Source organism: Tachypleus tridentatus, chromosome 12 (genome assembly GCF_004210375.1).
Source record: "Tachypleus tridentatus isolate NWPU-2018 chromosome 12, ASM421037v1, whole genome shotgun sequence".
Lineage (NCBI taxonomy): Eukaryota > Metazoa > Arthropoda > Merostomata > Xiphosura > Limulidae > Tachypleus > Tachypleus tridentatus.
Window position 1 is genome coordinate 19,006,599 of NC_134836.1, and position 18,584 is coordinate 19,025,182.

General features: G+C 34.2%; 1 protein-coding gene across 3 annotated transcripts in view; it reads left to right on the forward strand.

The window, feature by feature from the left end:
* Nucleotides 1-18,584, forward strand: part of LOC143235067 (transmembrane protein 117-like) — a 154,933-nt gene that overhangs the window by 70,364 nt on the left and 65,985 nt on the right. For 2 of the 3 annotated variants that reach the window (XM_076472841.1, XM_076472842.1), the window contains exons 6-8: nucleotides 1,660-1,786; nucleotides 2,692-2,847; nucleotides 6,107-15,730. In XM_076472841.1, the coding sequence (XP_076328956.1) occupies nucleotides 1,660-1,786; nucleotides 2,692-2,847; nucleotides 6,107-6,525 (702 nt within the window). In that variant the 3' untranslated portion in view covers nucleotides 6,526-15,730. Of the gene's footprint in view, nucleotides 1-1,659; nucleotides 1,787-2,691; nucleotides 2,848-6,106; nucleotides 15,731-18,584 lie in introns of those variants that run through there. The other variant, XM_076472843.1, reaches the window with a different exon arrangement.

An 18,584-nucleotide genomic window follows, 5' to 3' on the forward strand; every position in this document is an offset into this window, starting at 1 on the left:
ATGTTCAACAACCGAGACATTTTTTCTCAAACAATATGTTCAAAAACCAAATTGTTTGAGAAGAGAGTCGTTTGAGAACCGAGGTACCAATGTATTTCAAACTCGGGCTCATCTGTCCATGACACCCTTTTCCAATCATCAACAGTCCAGGTTTTGTACTTTATAGCAAATTTCATTATCTTGACTATCTGTATTTGGAGATCAAAGTAAAAGTTTTTTAACTGCTACACAACCAAATATCCTATTCTCATTGAGTCTTCTTGATGCTGAAGACCTGTACCCTTTTCTATCATTTGGTAAATGGTTGTTTATCTCATGCTTAAGATCAGTGGTAGTCTTCCTTCTATCACAATAACTGTACAAACAAAAATACTTAATATCATTATTATTAAGTTTAGGTGTTCTGCCTGTTTTTGTCCTGGTTTAACATTAACCTGTCTCCATCTCATAATCTAGGGTGTACTTGACAGAGTTTGGAGATCATTTTAATTATGCAGCAATATGTTGGAATGTCCAACCAGCATCACATAAAGCTTTTATGTGAATTATCTGCTCTACTGACAATTCTCTGTGCTTTTTAGCATGACAACAAAGCTTAATATATAGTGTTAAACACTATTTTTATCAAGGTTTATTTGTGGAGTGCTGTTAATTTGATTTCTCCATGCATACACCAGTACCATATGCTAGCTCTTTGCTAGCATCTTTCTATATAGTTAAGACACTGCATGGGGTATCATGACTGTTATTTCAGATCCTAAATTTGATCAGTATGTTAATTCAAGCAGAACCCTCATGGCAAGCTCTTGGTACAAGTATGCTGGAATTTTAGAGAATGGTAAGTATTCTCACCCTGGCTCATTCAGTTGTAAATGTGGATCAGTGAAGCATTACCATAGTGTTGAAATTTACATTCTGTGATGGCATGGAAGAATTAACCCCATAAAATGGAAATAATGGCAAAATATTCTGTTGTCCTAACACTTTTGCACAGTACTGTATGTTACTTTTTTATGCTAAAATTCATTCGAAATTTAATCCATATTATAACCATGAGTAAGTGTTTTATCTTTCTAATTTTCAAATCTATACACTACAATAAAAATTTTTAGATTTTATCCATGAGTAATGCATAAACATCCCTAATGTAAACTTAACAATATATTTTTCAATACAGACATAGGATTTTGCATCTTTAATCTCTGAGAACATTTTAAGACAATTTTCTACCATTTATTTTTCAAATTGGGAATTGAATATTATTTGTGATATTGACAGACATATGTCTCATATTTTAGATTGGAGACTTTCCAAGTTTTGTATTTGATATATGCATAAGTAACTATACTAATGCAACCCTTTATATTTAGAATTTTTAAGTTATGTCAGAAATTTGAATGTGGCTTATATGATATAATCCTTTACACCATATCATGAATTATACATTTTGGATTTTTCACATTATTTCTGTGATTTGAATGTAGTTTCTTTAATTTAACTCTCTGTAGTTTATTCTTTTAATGAAAATTCAGACCTTTCACGTTAAAACTGTTATTTGAGCATCAGTGTTCATTTAATCTGATAAATTACAGAGTATCTTTCATTTCATGTGTCATCTTGACATTGAATACACTAATAAAAGCTTTTAAAATATTACAGGACTGGGACTTCCCACACTTTGTCTGTGATCTGGATATAAAGCTTCCTGGCATGCATGTGGCATCTTTTAAGTACCGGATGTTTCAGAAGTATGTTAGCATCTCAGATGTGGTCTTCCACATTACTGGTTTGTAAATTCTTGTAAATCAATGTATCTCATTCTTAGCTAATAAGCACTTCTACAGTTACAAACAAAATGTCCTTTCTTAAAAGTTATATATTAGTTTTTATAATTCCTATTATATTAGTCTAACATTTAACTATTATAAAAAAATAAAACTTTCTGGCAGTAATTTCTTACTTATGGATGAAGAATGTTTTCAGGATAAGAGAAACATTTTAGTTGTTGTGGTCTAGTTATAATGTATTTGAATTGGTTTAAAGCAGCAGAATTTGTTTTCAATTATTCACAAAAGGATACACAAGGGCTACATGTACGTAGCCAATACTAGTTTTAAATGCACAGATAGAAAGGAAGGCAACTATTCAACAGCAGCACCCACTAATTGGGCTATTCTTAATTGACTAGATAATAGACTTGACTGTCATCATGCATGGCTGCAAAGTTTGGAAAGAGTTTTTGTGCAACAACACAATAACAATATATTTTTTATTACACAGTTCAGGCATGCTATCTGCTTAGCATCTGCTTAGGATTTTAACCCACTCATTTTGTACAGCTGTTGTGTATGTTAACAAATTAATGGTCTAAACATAAACTTATTACCTCTTTTTTCAATCTGTTGCATCAGTGTTATATGTAACCTGGTTTATCATCTGAAACTACACACTAATCACATTAACGAAGTCAGGTCTGTAAGTGAAAAATTAAAACTTTATGTCATTTTATATTCTCATAGTTTCAATTTTGCAAACTAAAGAATCTAAAGTGGCAATCCTTATTCTATGTACTCCTAGTGTAAATGTAAAATCAACTGCTTTTTGTTAAGCCAAATTAAACTAAAGAAAAGCTACCAAGTTAATGTTTTTCTTCATGTCCAAAGTAAATAATCATTGTCTTTATTACTGCAGGAAAGTGGTTTAACTATGGAATCATTGTGTTTGTCATGATTCTTGATCTAAATATGTGGAAGAATCAGATTTTCTACTCGCCTAATGTTTATGGTCAATATATAGGACCTACTAACAAAATATACACTGTAGACGATCAGGAAGTTCTAAAAACAGGTAAGGAATCAACTCACCTTCCTTTTTTTGGTAGAAATTAATCAGAAAATGTAAACTATAACTAACTACAAAACTCTAGAAAAAGGTTTTGTAAAAGACATTATTAGTTTGTTTATACAAGTTAGTCATAAAGTTTACACTGAATTTCTCTGTAATACGATAAACACTTATATGGTTTTATTGTCTTCAATCTATAGAGCATAATCATACATTGTACACTGTAACTGATATGGCTACTCAAGTAACATGTAAAAGACCATTTTAGTTTTTATGTACAGTATTTAATCACGATCTTTCTAACGAAAGACTGACCGATGATCAATGGAGTAAAATCTACAAGGTCACGAAAAACTGATGCTTTCTGTAGCTGGTTAAACTAGCAGAAGTGTTCGAATCTTATTGCAACAAATTATATTTAAGGAAACGTGTAGAGTTTGAAAGAAATGATATTTATACAAATATTAATAAGCATATTGTTTAAGCACGTATTATTTTGATAAGAATAATACCAAATAATTCTAATACTGGAAATACAATTATTATAAATAATTATCAATATTTTTTTTAGAAGTATTAGTTTACAATATTAAAGTTCGTTGACGTGATGGTTCTGAGCTGCTCAGTGAAATCTTTAGATTTTATCAAACGATGGCACTGTGATTATTATTAAATTCGAATAAAAGTAAAGTAAGAGATTTATATTATTTTATTGTCTAAGACTATCTGTTTCTCCGGAGTAGTTTTATTTTTACGTTTATAAAGCCAAATAGTAAATGTAAGATTTTGCTGGGTGATGAAGTACACTTTATTGAGCTAACACTAATTTTAAAAAGGTATGTATGATATATATTAAAAAAAAATATATAACTAGTGACATATTATGGCAGTTCGTGTTATGCTAATACCATATCAAACTTTAATATTACTTTTCATAGTAAATATCGTCAATTTTATCTTCTGTTTTATATTTATTTTTAAAAATATATACATGTATGTATATTTATTTCAAATTGCTGAAAAGAGGTGGCAGCACTATCATCAGAACCTGTACCATAATCGTTATGACCACACACTATCGTTGATAATGGTTGAGTTAAATGGCAAACCTTACGAAAATAATTATAATTTCAGAAAGAAACAATATCGGGATATATGAATAAAAATCAATGTATCAAAGTAATCTTTCTGTTCTAGTTCTAACTAAGAACGTACATTTTCCCTCACTGTTTATATATAACAAGAAATAGATGATGACATACACACAGACGATAACTGGTGGAAGTCAGTGCCAGTGTTACAATAACTGTAAGCGTAGAATGGTTGTCCCAAGCGCGTTATGATAATATCAAAGTTTAAAATGTTTGTATAATAAGTATATCTATACTGTTCATGTACTTAGCAATGCACCATCATTAACAAAGTTATCTAAATAACAGCTTACAATACGAAACAAAGATGAAAACGGGCACCTTGCAGAGATAAGAGAAGTTTTACTGAAAGGGTTTTAATGAAGTAAAGGCTAAAGCGACAACATTTAGAAGTCGTAGGTGGCGTTATGTAATCCTTTGTTTCATATTAAATATGCTGCCTACATTATCAACGAAGTTTTACAAAATAATAGTGTATTCTGTAACAGTAGTCGCAGTGTGCTGCTAGCTGTAAACGTCTTCAAAACACTATAACATTATTATGTAATTCGACTTTACCTATCTATCTATCTTTTAGCATATTCGTTGATAATATCATCGTGTCCGATTTCTAAAGCCGACCAGTTTTCAATTTACAGAACCACCAAAGCTGATTTTAGCGATCAGTGGTATGAGACGATACCGTTGCATTAAATTAAATTCAAACAATTTTTTTACGTTCAACTCGATTTTATTCTGTAGAAAGCTCATTAGAGGGCTACGATTAGATCAATTGTCTGTTTCTTAGGTAATCGACTAAGTTTTAGACAGGATCTCATGAAATATATACTTGTTTGTGTTGTTGTTAAGCGCAAAGCGACACCATAGGGATAGAACACCGAATTTAAGCATTAAAAAACGTTAACGAAGAGGGAAAAATATTAACTACTAAACAAATTAACGCAAACATTGGAATGAAATCATAAGCTGCCATTATGAGACAAAATTGTAGTATACGAACGAATTCAATCAACGGTGCCAGTATGAAGCACGAAACAGTAGTATATGAACAAATTTAACCAATGATGCCAGTATGAGCAAAATCAACCATTGATGTCAATATGAACCCAAAACAGTAGTTTATAAAATATATCAACCACGATACCAGTATAACGCTTAAATAAAATTAACCATCAGCGTCAGTATCAGATCCAAACAGTGGTATATGAAAGAAATCGACAGACAATGTCAGTAGAAATTAAAGGGAGATTTAGACAATAGAGATGATTAAGAAAACCAGGATATGTGAAAATCAGAATTATTGAATTAACCTGTATGCCATATTTTAAAAACGAATGACTCTCCTAGTCGATAACTCAAACTTATAAAAGATGCCATTCTTAGTCGCCAGATCAAAGAGAAAAATGTCTTAACATCTAATTTTAGTAGCCATTCTGCACCCATTTGGCTTTTGACTTACAAAGAATAAGCTGAAATGGATATAAACTCGAGCTATTTCACTGTACTCAAAGGTTCTGAAGACGTACAAACAGGCCGGAACAATACATACTTTATATGTGTATAAATAGTGAAGAGACGTGAGTCTCACAGTTTACAACTCTAACATTTGGGGTTTGCTACCCGCTGGAGCGGAGCACAGATAGTCTGTTGTGTAGAATTACTCGTAATAACAGAAACAAAAATGGTTTTACATACATATTTCATTGGTTTGGGTGGTAGATCTTTCGATGTATTACAAATAGTTTGTCAATCAGGCAAATATTTAACGAATTGTTCATTTATTCATCAACTACGTTTTCCGTGATACTTTAGTAACACTTGTTTTGATGCGTGTTAGTATGTTTCATGTTTAAGCACAAATCCACACAGTGGGCTATGTGCTCTGTGCCCACTTCGGTGATCAAACTACGATTTATAACGTATAAGCTTGCTGCCGAGCCACGTAAATGTACTCACTACTAAGCACGAATATAATTTTTTGTCAGTACACGAAATACATATTATTGTATCAAAAACATGATATTAAAAAGATGATATTAAGTTTTCGTTTTCTAACTGATGTTTTTCCGTCTTTAAAACGTCTCATTGCGCAACTGTTTACATGTGAACAGGTAACGCAACTTTATGGACCTACGAAGTGAGATCGACCACCATCAACCTAGAGACCAATAGGACATACGTGGAGGACGACATGTTGATGAATTCTCGTTATCTTAATTATCCACTATCTGTGAAGGGTATGGCTTTCATCCCTTCAATTCTGGGGTTTGTTATGTTCGGTACCCTCACTTATCTTTGTGGTCGTTTCCCGCCAAAAACCGATGCGACAGCAGGAGGAAGACTCAAAAAAAGGAGCAGCTGGCGACGCGAGCGAGGCAGCAGCCGCAGAAGGCACGCCCTCTATCATATTAGAATATCAGATTTAAAGAAACTCAAACTGAAAAAACATAGAGGGATCAAAAGGCCTTCCACAGACGTGGTGGTTTCGTGGAACGAAACTGTTGGTACATCAACTAGTTGTAAGCGGTAATTAAGGTTTCGTTGATCTTCTAAAAATGGCGGCACAATGGAGCCTTTATAGTGTATATTATGAGTTTCTAATTTCAAGAAAAAATTATTTTTTCTATAGTTGTGGCGATGTTTATTGAAAAAAAAATGTATTTATTCTGTGTGGTATGTCTCTTGAACACTTCGCTGATTTTTAATGTTTGTTTTTGAGGTGACCAAAGTTAAAAAAACGGGTTGTTAAAACAGGATGTTTTTGATAAACAAAACAAAAAAATGGTTTTGATCGTAAATTTTAAAACCATGTTTGCACTATTCTTAAAACATTGTAAGCTTTACTTTAGATTTTGGCGAGTTTTCAATGTTGTTTAAATTGCTTCTTCAGTGGGTGTATTATTGTTTGCTGTTTGGGGAAGTTTTCTTATCCATTTGTAACGTTAGCAGAAATCAATCTTAGCGAGCCAGCTTTGTTCACGTAGAAATCGAGGATCTGTCAGGTCATGGCGAACGTTTCTGTGACACTTTACCCACATGATCATTACTCAGTAAACATATATTCTGTAATTTTACTTTCCAGTTATACATCTGCATTATAAAGTACTGGAGGATAGGTTTGCATTCCGTAATGTAAACAAATTTTCCCAAACATTACAACGTTAGAATTACAAATTTCACTGAAGCTATTCATTCACATATTATATAGGCTCTTAAGTTTCAGAACTCTTGGTATGCAAATAAAGAAGAAGGAAATTTGAAAATGAACCATCCAAATTTCTTGACTGAGCTTATCTGATTACAGTGAGACACGATTTACTCACGATGGCTATCCATAACATAACTGATAATAATACTGTAGCTCTAAAAATTAAAAACTTGTGGGTGAAAGTGAGGAAGAATATGCAGTAATATGTCATCCACAAAACAAATGCCATATCTATTTACCTATGAGGTCCTTCGCTCAGTACCAGGTGTCATGAGGCCGGTGGGATATTACAGACACAGGAGTGGTCAAAAACCTACTTATGCTATCAGTTTCCAAAAATAACAACTATTATTGTGTAGACTAGATTAAATAAGTGGATCTTAATCGTTATAAAATATATTTGTAATTTACAAAACAAAATTAAGGTAACAATTGATAACACGTTTATTTATTGTTTTTATTATTCAGCAAGATATCTCGAAAACTTATGAGTGGAAGCAAGGAGGAATATGTGACAATATGTCAATCACACTATATCTGCAATATCTAATGCTGACTAGGTCTTTCGCTCAATGCCAGAGTTCGTCAGGACAACTAAGATAAGATAGGTGTTTGTGATTGTTCCGTGAAACATGACTTAATCTCATAGCAAAGCCTGGCATGGCCAGATGTTTTAAAACGTTCGACTCTCAATCTGCGGGCCGTAGGTCCGAATCCCCGTCCCACCAAACATGAGGACGTTATAAACTGTAATTACCTACGTTCAGTCAAGAAATCTTAACCATTTATTTTAGATAGTTTCGTTGAGATTGATTTAGTTAGTAATGAATTTCGCGCAAAGCTACACGAGGTCTATCTGCGATAACTGTTCCAAATTTAGCAGTGAAAGAAAGGCAGCTATTCAGCACCATCCACCGCCAACTCGTGGGCTACTCTTTCACTACCGTATTGTTGCCTTGATTATTTTAAGTTGAAGAGAGACATTTTTTTAACCAAAGACAAATTTAAATTTTGTGTTCGGTGAAATACCAAACCCGACAAATCAGATTATTTATAACGTAAACAACGCCATTCCTCTACACGTAATGCATTAAAACAAGTAACTGTGAACTGTTGTGTTTCCTACAGAACAACAAAATATTCAAGCCAACCTCTTTTTCCCCTTCTTAATAACTGATTTCAGGCAAAATTATAATTTTCTACTAATTTAGTACTAACGTAATTGCTACCATTATTACATGATCACAGCATACTTCTGTTAAAAAGAAATTAATGTGCACCATACTTCAGTCAACTGATTTTTAAACATTAAAGAAAAACGAGAAACAGTTTCTATCTTATGAGGTTTTAAGTTGTCTTAGCTCACCACAGTGAAATCGGTTACAGGAGGTGAATCGAATGATAGATAAGGTTTAATATTTATCTTTAATATTTTAGATTGCTGATTAGTTGAATAATTCAGAATAATATATTACTAACATCAATGCAACGAATCCTACGTACATATAGGCTTGGACAGGTGGTTAAGGCGCTAGACTCTTAGTCTGAGGGTCGCGGGTTCGCATATCCGTCACACTAAACTTGCTCGCCCTTTCAGCCTTGGGGGCGTTATAATGTGACGATCAATCCCACTATTTGTTGATAAAAGAGTAGCCCAAGAGTTGGCGGTGGGTGGTGATGAATAGCTGTCTTCTATCTCACACTGCTAAATTAGGGACGGTTAGCGCAGATAGCTCTTGTGTACCTTTGCGCGAAATTAAAAAACAAACAAGGATATAGGTTCAGTGCGGATAGTAAAAGAGAAAACATAATATACAGTGCACCAATATAAGAAGCGTAATGAAACTTTGTAGAATGGACGACGTTTCGAAAGTCTTCCTTTACACTTGTGTCTCCACAACAGGCAGTTGCCGTCCATTCTACAAAGTTTCATTATGAATACTCTGCGCAAACAAGAAGCGTAAGATTGTGGTTTTCGTTTGCCCTTGTCCGTGGTTACTGATGGTAACGAAATCGGTATAAACACCTGTGAGGAGTCGAGTGATAGATTGGACCTCGTATTTATTTTTACTTTTCACCTTAATACAGTTACATTACCGAAACGCTGAAGACCGTTTGTAACCATTTCGAAGACCAGCTAGTTCAATGTTTACCGAAACGTTGACGACCATTTGTAATCACGTCGAAGACTAGTTCTATATTTACTGAAACGTTGACGATTGTAGGTAACCATGTCGAAGACTAGTTCAATGCTTAACGAAACGTTTAAAACTGTTTGTAACGATTCCGAAGACAAATAGTATTTCCTGAGGCTGTGCGTAAAAATTCGAATTTTGTGTGTGTATGTGTAGGGGGGTCGTTAAAACACGTATTATAGATATAAAAAATATGATTAAATGCACGTACATCATAATGCATATACAGTGTAAATAAATAAAATTACATTCACTAAAATAAACGAGTTTATCTATATACATAAGTTACTGAGGCCTAGGACCGTACCTGATACTTGCCGTTCACGTTTAATGTCAATATTGAGGGTGATTCTTAAGATTTACCCAAGTAATGAAGACTATTTCCAGCCATTACCTTCACAATGAGGACTGTTCTCACCATTTACTGAAACTTTGAAAGCTATTTTCAACGTTTCGGTATGCCTTGGTGGTTAAGGCGCTCGAATCCCAATCTGAGGGTCGCGGGTTCGAATCAACTTTGAGCTGTTGGGGCGTTATAATGTGACGATAAATCGCATTATTTCTTGGTAAAAGAGTAGCCCAAGAGTTGTTGGTGGGTGGTAATGATTAGTTGTCATCCGTCTAATCTATGATTAGATAGCCTTCTTGTAGCTTTGCACAAAATTCGAATCAAACCAGACTTTCTTCTGGAAAGATCTTTTATACATATGCTTTTATACAAATGCTGACATTTATTGTGATTTTATTTAGAGAGCGATAAAAAAGGTATATTTATATGATATACGGCATCCTGTTCGAAGCAGGTTTGTTTTCAAACTCGACAAAAGGCTGTGTTTTTATAAAAGATGGTTGCATCGTCAGAAAACGAATACATTTATATCTTCTTAAAATATCACAAATATATATTTAACTGGTTATACAAGTCTGAAGTAGTTTCTGTTGTTTTTTCGTGAGAAGAAATTTATAGCACTAAAGTTTCAAAGACATTAAAATATCCAATAGCTTTTGAGCCTTTTCATTTAACGGTTAAAATACGATAAAGGCAGCTGTGGTGTAATTCAATTAACCTGAACTGGGGAAAGATAATAAAAACTTGGCATTACTTTTACAAACGTTGTCCACCGATAGAACAACAGTAAATCTAGGGAATTACAGAACTATATCCAAGGTTCAATTTCACGCGTTGGATACAGCATATAGGTCAATGTAACAAAGAAGGTAAAAGTAGAATTATATAATCTATCACTAAACTGATACGTTTTTATTGCTCGCATTTGAACAACAAATCAATAGTCTATTATATGAGTTTTAACAGTGTTCTAAAAAGACCTCTTTTACAGTTTTTTGTGAAGAACAACAATTCGTAATTGACACATCAGAATGTAAACCATGATGCAGTAATTTTATGAGGGGGTTCGAAATAACGAAACACTTGTGTTACAAACGCCACCAGTCTTGGTAATCTCGCTACTTTCTTCTGTTTTCCTCTAGGGCAGTATCTGCTGGTTTATTAGGGTTTGTTTGGAATTTCGCGCAGTCCCTAATTTAGCAGTATAAGACTAGAGGGAATGCAGCTAGTCATTACTACCCATTCTTGGGATACTATTTTGCCAATGAATAATGGGATTAACTGTACATTATAACGCCCCCAAGGCTGAAAAGACGAGCATGTTTGGTGTTACGAGTATTCGAACCCGCGACTCCCGGATTGCGAGTCGAGCGGGCTAACCACCTGGCCATGTCGGGCCAGTTCGTTTGGACATAAAATAATTAAATGATGCAAGAATAAAACCAAACCAAAATATATAACGAAAATTAAGCAACTAGGTTATCATTTTACTGGTTCCAGAGCAAACATTTTCTCTCTCTGTGGGTTTGGTTAAAATAAAATCGAATCAATTAACGGTCACAGAATAATTAAGCATTTTGCAGTTATGGTACTGTTAGTAAACCACATTCTAATTTCTTGGTGTTACAAAGGTAGTTTGATTGTAAGTAAATTAATTACGTTGGTAACAGAATTTAATTTATTTTTAAATAATGCCGAATAGATACATAAAGGGTATCTGGATAAGTCGTCCCTAAGTTTTGAAGTGATAGGTTAAAGAAAAGATAGCTGACCAACAACTCCCACCATGAACTATTGGCCACTCTTATCTCATCAAAGAGTGGGATTAGCCGTTACATTATAACGTACTCAGGGCCCTAAAGAGTTAAACGCGATTTTATAATTTTATTTTTTGAAGGTAACGGGGCACGAAGGACGGACCACACATGCATAACCTACATATCTATATCTAGGGCGTGCTCAACGTAGCAGCGGAGTTAATGGTCACAGAATAATTAAACATATTTCATTATAATGTTGTTAATAAACAACGGCTGAAACCTCTCATTGGTCAGTAGACTTGCGCCCTTGGCTTTAAGTATACACTTCTCCCTCGTCAATAAATATACTTCCCGTCGGTAGACTCAGCAGATAGCTTTGCTATAAGAAAACATACACACACACAGTAAATTCTTTTTCTGCTTTTGTTTAGATAAAACATAAACGGAGAATATTTTGGTTTCAGCAAAATATATCGTTTGTTTTTCCAAAACCTGAATCTCATTGAATAAAGCAAAAAAAAAAAAAAAGATACATGCAACGCCATCATTAACTGTAACACTGTTTCCTTAGGGCGCCCTATTAATCGACGATGGTAAAAAAATTTCAGATCTAAAAAGGCTTCGTTAATACCTATAAATTCGTTTAATGAAATATGTCATAACTCTGACAAGACCTGATTTTATACCGCTGACACACACACATTAAGCCTCAATTTCAAAGTGCTTCTATAAATACGTTACAAAAATGGTATGCTTACAAATGCATCCTGTAAGTAAAATTTCATTTACGCGCAATCTGAAAAAGAGTATTTATAATGGTATTACAATCTCGAGCGAGTAGTAGTTTTTATGTTGAATTTAAAATTTTCTTATACATGGTTAGGACCTATGTTTTAATCACTTAACATGTTTAATGGACTGGTTGGCTGATTTGCTTCGTTTAAAAGACTCCTTGCGGACGTAAAACTAATTTAGAATTTTATATCAAACGTGACTTATCTTAATTCTTGAGGCAAAAACATCGTCAGAACTAATTTTGTCGTGATCGCTTTTAGGCAAGAACACCACTAACAGTAATTACTGTTTGAAATTTCCTGCCCGGTTATTTCGTCAATATATGACTTGTCAAACAAAGTTCTCTATTAATTCCTATTTAACATTCTTAACGACAAAGTTCTGTACGTCATAACTACACTCCAAATTAATAGATTTTTTTCATAAGATCAACCAAAAATACCAAGATCTTTTATCAAACAAAACACTAAATTATTAGTTGTTCTTAAAAAGTGTTATGTGGTTAATTATTTAAACTGGATGCTTTCCAGCATTTCGTGAGTCTGCAACATAAAACACTTCGGTTTCTTTTGTGTTAAAGCGCAAAGCCATACAATGAGCTGTCTGCATTGTTAAGGCATTCGACTCGTAATCCGAGGGTCGCGGGTTCGAATTCTCGTTACACCAAACATGCTCGTCCTTTTAGCTGTGGGATCGTTATAATGTGACAGTCAATCCCACTATTCGTTGATAAAAGAGTAGTCCAAGAGTTGGCGGTTGGTGGTGATGACTAGCTGCCTTCTCTCTAGTCTTATACTGCCAAATTAGCGACGGCTACCCCAGATAGCCTTCGAGTAGCTTTGCGCGAAATTCAAAACAAACGAAAATCAAACCAATCTTAATTGTGCCCTCCCCAGGTATCAAACACTGAGTTTATAGGGTTAAAATACCTCACGGTTACTAATAAGCTATGGGAGAGGGGAGCAGAAAGATCTCCCACTGATGTTTTGTTAAGGTTTGGGAACGAAATGCACATTTTTGTCCTACAGGTGTGCGTTGTGATTCGGATATAAAATGTCACAAGTCTCGCTTCTAATCATGAGAGAGGCCTGGCATGACCAGGTGGGTTAAGATGTTCGAGTCGTAATCTGAGCGTCGCGGGTTCGAATCCCCGTCGCACCAAATATGCTCGCCCTTTCAGCCGTGGAGGCGTTATAATGTGACGATCAATCCCACTATTCGTTGGTAAAAGAGTAGCCAAAGAGTTGGCGGTGGGTGGTGATGACTAACTGTCTTCCTTCTAGTCTTACACTGCTAAATTTGGGACGGCTAGCGCAGATAGCCCTCGTGTAGCTTTGCGCGAAATTCTAAAACAAACAAACAAACAATAATCACGAAAAACCCTGATGTGGCGAAATATTGAAGGAAGTTAATAAACAAAAAGTACCTCGGTGAATTTGGGACTCGATTCCCCGCAGTGGACAGAGATCAGATAGTGCATTGTGTAGCTTTGCGATGAATCTGCAGTGACGGAATGTTGGCTTAAACAAAGTGATTTTTACTTGTTATGGAGTAATGGGGTGTCTTTTATTATTGCTAAACGTGACCACTACGTAAAACAAATTAGAGTAAATATAGAAATGTAAAGACTATTTAAATATTTGTGTATGTTGAGAATTACTGGCGCTCTGAAAGAATCATATTCCAGATCACGTGCTGAGCTTTAAACTACACATAAAGAATCATATTTCAGATCACGCACTGACCTTTAAACTACACTGAAAGAGCTATATTCCAGACCACGTGCTGACCTTGAAAATACACTGAAATAATTTTATTCCAGATCAGTGAAGACAGTTGTCCATTTCAGGAAAGCTTTCCGCTTTTGGTATTTGAGCCACCACTAGCTTCAAATCCTTGTTTTATTATTTTATTAACGGTGCCAGGAGATGTGCCTAACTTAATGGCAGTGGCTTTTTAGGTTTTGGGTTCTCTTACGTTACCATAGATTGTTCTATTAAACGAATAGCTGTATGAAATGTTTCGCCTCAGCGGTAAACAATGAAAGTCATCTTTGAAAGTTGGCTCAGTCTTGAATATTGCTGGAAAGAAATCGTCCAGGCGTAACTGTGACGGCAATTCCACAATCGAATAGTGGGAAATCCACCATGATCCAGGTATATATATATATATGACAAGCATGTCACGTATAACGTCACGGTTCACACCTGCAGTGACACGTCACTTCACCGCTTTGCACGCAGGAGTCGTTCTTACAAAGTGTGATTAACTCTGTACAGTTGTCTATTTCAAATGTAACGCAGAAATTGACAAAGAATGATCCACAGTTAATTAACAGGTTATAGTATGTTACAATGAGACTGATAAGAAGCATAATCGGTGTCTTTCGCCAGCTTGGCGCGATTATGAATATAAAATACTTAGAGATTGGATGCCAAATATTCATAGTTCACAAAATTATTAAACACAAACTTGATATGTACTTGAATGTGTATATTTGTATAAATATTGACATCATCTATGTTTTTTCAACAACTTGAAATTTAGGAACAAATCAAAGGTTTAAATAAAGAGTGATTTTAATACATTTTGATTCTTCTTCAGTGAATGTAATCCACACTTTTGTTTATTCTTATTACCTCAGTATTTCATTTTCTCGTAGTTAAAGTATTAATTCTTGTTACATCTTTTAAAGACTGGTGTTTATGTGAAGCTTGTATGTTGATACACCTTGTATGCAATATGGTTAAGGTACAGGGTGTTCGGAAAGTCTCTGTGCAGTTTTATAATCATATTTTATTCAGTCTATTTCAAGCCAGCAACTGATAGCGGTGTTTAGAAACAAAATAAGAAGGATCCAGGCCTGTATTGATGCTAACGGGGGGTCACTTTTAACATTGTTTATAAGTGCCATTCATATTTACCTCCTGTATTCTATACTGAAACATGTCTGTTAATAAATATATAAGTGCACAGTGACTTTCCGAACATCCTGTGTATACATATGTATGATGTGTAATCTTATACATTTTTACTATTATTGTGTTAAGGTCACCTGCTGTGACCTCATACTTTGTATTCTGCGATGTAGGTCTTATTAGCTGAACTGTGGTTGAGAAATTAGCTTCATGTTTTTGTATGAAACAACAAAGAATTTATATTTTGGCATTTTATAAAAAGAAAACAACAATGTTAATACTATTATATTGAGGCTCTATAAATTGTAAAAGAACTGTAAAATCAACCTCCTCTCTAGGATATTTAACTACATTATATATACAGATTTGAGCTTTGTGTAAGTGTAGCAGTTGAATCTGACTGACATTCGTTTATAGTACTTAAAACCCATAGCTTTTGTTTGTCACTTTATATGAGCTTTGTGTTCAGAGTTTGAGTGTATGTGGATTAAAAACCATTGGTTCAACGTGGTCCATGTTTGTTTATATACTGTTTGATATACTAGAACAAAAACTAGATAGATTACAATCTGACATTACCGTTAAAAATTAGGACTTTTCAGACATGTATTCATTCGATATCCGCTGGTTTAGAGAAAAAAATTAAGAAAACAAATCTATAACATATTCATGAAATACGTCCTAGCATAAACAATATTGTACGATTTTGTTTACCATGTACAGTTATTGTACGGAGATCTTTAAAAGTAAGTTTCTGTATTTTAACTGCAAAAAAAGATTTGTTTTTCCAAGGATTTACTGCTACCAGTGGGACGAAGAATCCATTAAACGTAACAAGAAACGAGTATAAAGTTTTTGCTCTTATTTTTGACAAACTAACATGAAAATAAAGAAATAAACAAGCTGACGGTTCATGCTTCGTGTTCTTATGGATAAATAAAATGGTTATTTTGTCAGCCTGAGTTTCATATTCTATCACATATGTTTTTTTTGTAGTGTAGCATCTGAAACTGGTTTCAGTATCCAAAAGTGAAGTCATATTGTTTTTCTTCTGAAATATATGATGGGTAAAACTATCACAGCAGGTAGGCTCGCTTCATGTTTTGTTTGTTTGTTTGTTTTTGGAATTTCGCACAAAGCTACTCGAGGGCTATCTGTGCTAGCCGTCCCTAATTTAGCAGTGTAAGACTAGAGGGAAGGCAGCTAGTCATCACCACCCACCGCCAACTCTTGGGCTACTCTTTTACCAACGAAAAGTGGGATTGACCGTCACATTATAACGCCCCCCACGGCTGGGAGGGCGAGCATGTTTGGCGCGACTCGGGCGCGAACCCGCGACCCTCAGATTACGAAGCGCACGCCTGAACGCGCTAGGCCTTGCCAGGCCCTCGCTTCATGTCTTCTTTTTATTTTTAACATACCATTGAATCATATACCTATGTTGAAACGTTTTATCCTTAGATGTTATCAACTCAGAGCAAACAACATTAAACTGTGTAATAACTATCCAAATAATCTACAGCATCGACTGGTTTTGTTCGAACCCTTATAATATGCACTAACTCTGAAGGCTCTTGAAGATATGACGAATTATTAATGATTTTGTTCGGAAGCAAAGTACATAATAATAATAACAAAATTAATAAAACTTGTTAGTTCAAAAAGGGGAATAGGGATCGTCATAAAAGTACAGAATCAAGTTGAAGCAAAATGTAAATATTATATTTTCAAGCCTACAACAAGGGTCTCTAAAAAAAGTAAACAGATTAGGCTGGAAATAGTGTCTACAAATCACTGTGTGTTACGGTACTTTGTCATAACAGGAATTTGTAGCTTGAAAAAATAATATAGGCACTAGCCTTGTTTGCTTGCTTTTGTAAGCTTGGAAATATGAGCTTTCCATTTTGATTCAACTTCATTCTCTACACGTTTAACTAATTTTGTTTTTAAGTTTGTTATGCCCACTTATGAAGAACAAATTCTCAATCACATACGTATGTATGCGTTCAGTTAAATTTTACACGTTTAACCATTACTGCTGCATTGGCTTTATTTTCCACCAAATCACCACTCTGAATTTATTAAAAATAAATAAAAATAAACACATGTACTGGTGTTTACCTGCAACAAATAAAATCTATACTTGTTCTCAAAACACTGCCTTAAAAGATTATATAATTACAGATTTAATAGCCGACTTCCATCAATGTCACAGAGTAATGTAACAAAAGATGAGCAGCAACAAAGCAATCTCATCAGAATGTAATAATGTTCTTCTAAAATAATACAACAGAGATCTATGCAAATAGACGAAATAACATGCTTATCTTGTTAAGTATAATATATGTTCTTCAACAGCTTATTGTTTAGATGTGTTTGCTTATAATAGGGGTGCCAGAAATAAAGCGTGCAAAGTAGACAACAGGGGCACACTTAGCTTAACTTGTCAATTATTAACAACATTTACAACTGCTATTTTAATACCAACTATGCTGAAATATAATCGCGGAAATCCACGTAGAGACAGCAAATTTGAGTAACGATGAACGATAGTGATTTGAGTAAGACATTCAACAGCAAAATCCGGAACCTTTCACATAGCAGTTTCCAATTAATACGCTAAAAAATGCACGACTTTTAGCTTGGTTTCCAATTAATACGAACGTTAGGAAAACATCGGTTTTGTTATGGCAAAAAGTGAAGGACTTAAAAAATTTCACATCACGACAAAATTAAAGGTCAGATTAAATTTAAAAGTAGTCTCTTATTTTTCTTTCAAAACCCTGTGTGATCACACATTACAGTAGATATCACTTGCAAAAAATTTATAGTGGAGTCATGATAGAGATTTGTAGGTTGAGTAAACTGTTAGTAGTGGATCTCAATCCTTGTTTGCTCACTTTCTTGCGATCCATATTTGTAGATTTTAAAGTTTTTAATTTTTAGTAATATTGCAATGGGGTAAGACAAAACCCCTTCTGAGAAAGTACAAAAATGTTCCCATTAAAAAAGCAGCTTTTCCAAAGGAATCAAATACGTCATCACATTAAATAAAGCGTCATATCTTTCAAAGTAATTATATTTTTAAACAGATTATTTTGTGTTTGAGGTTTTGTGTAAATGCGTTTAACACGCGTCGAGTACAAAAGTAACTGTTCATGACAACATCACATTTATTATGTATTCATATATCATATGAAACATCTCTTTAGGTTTAGGTGCAAAATACCCAGCTGGTTTTGCTGTAGGCTTGTGAAACAACAACAATAATAATAATAATATGAACAAATAAAATTTTGATTTTGTTTCTTGGGAAGTATTAAACTCATTATCTTGAAAGATGCCACCTAGTGGTACAGCGGCA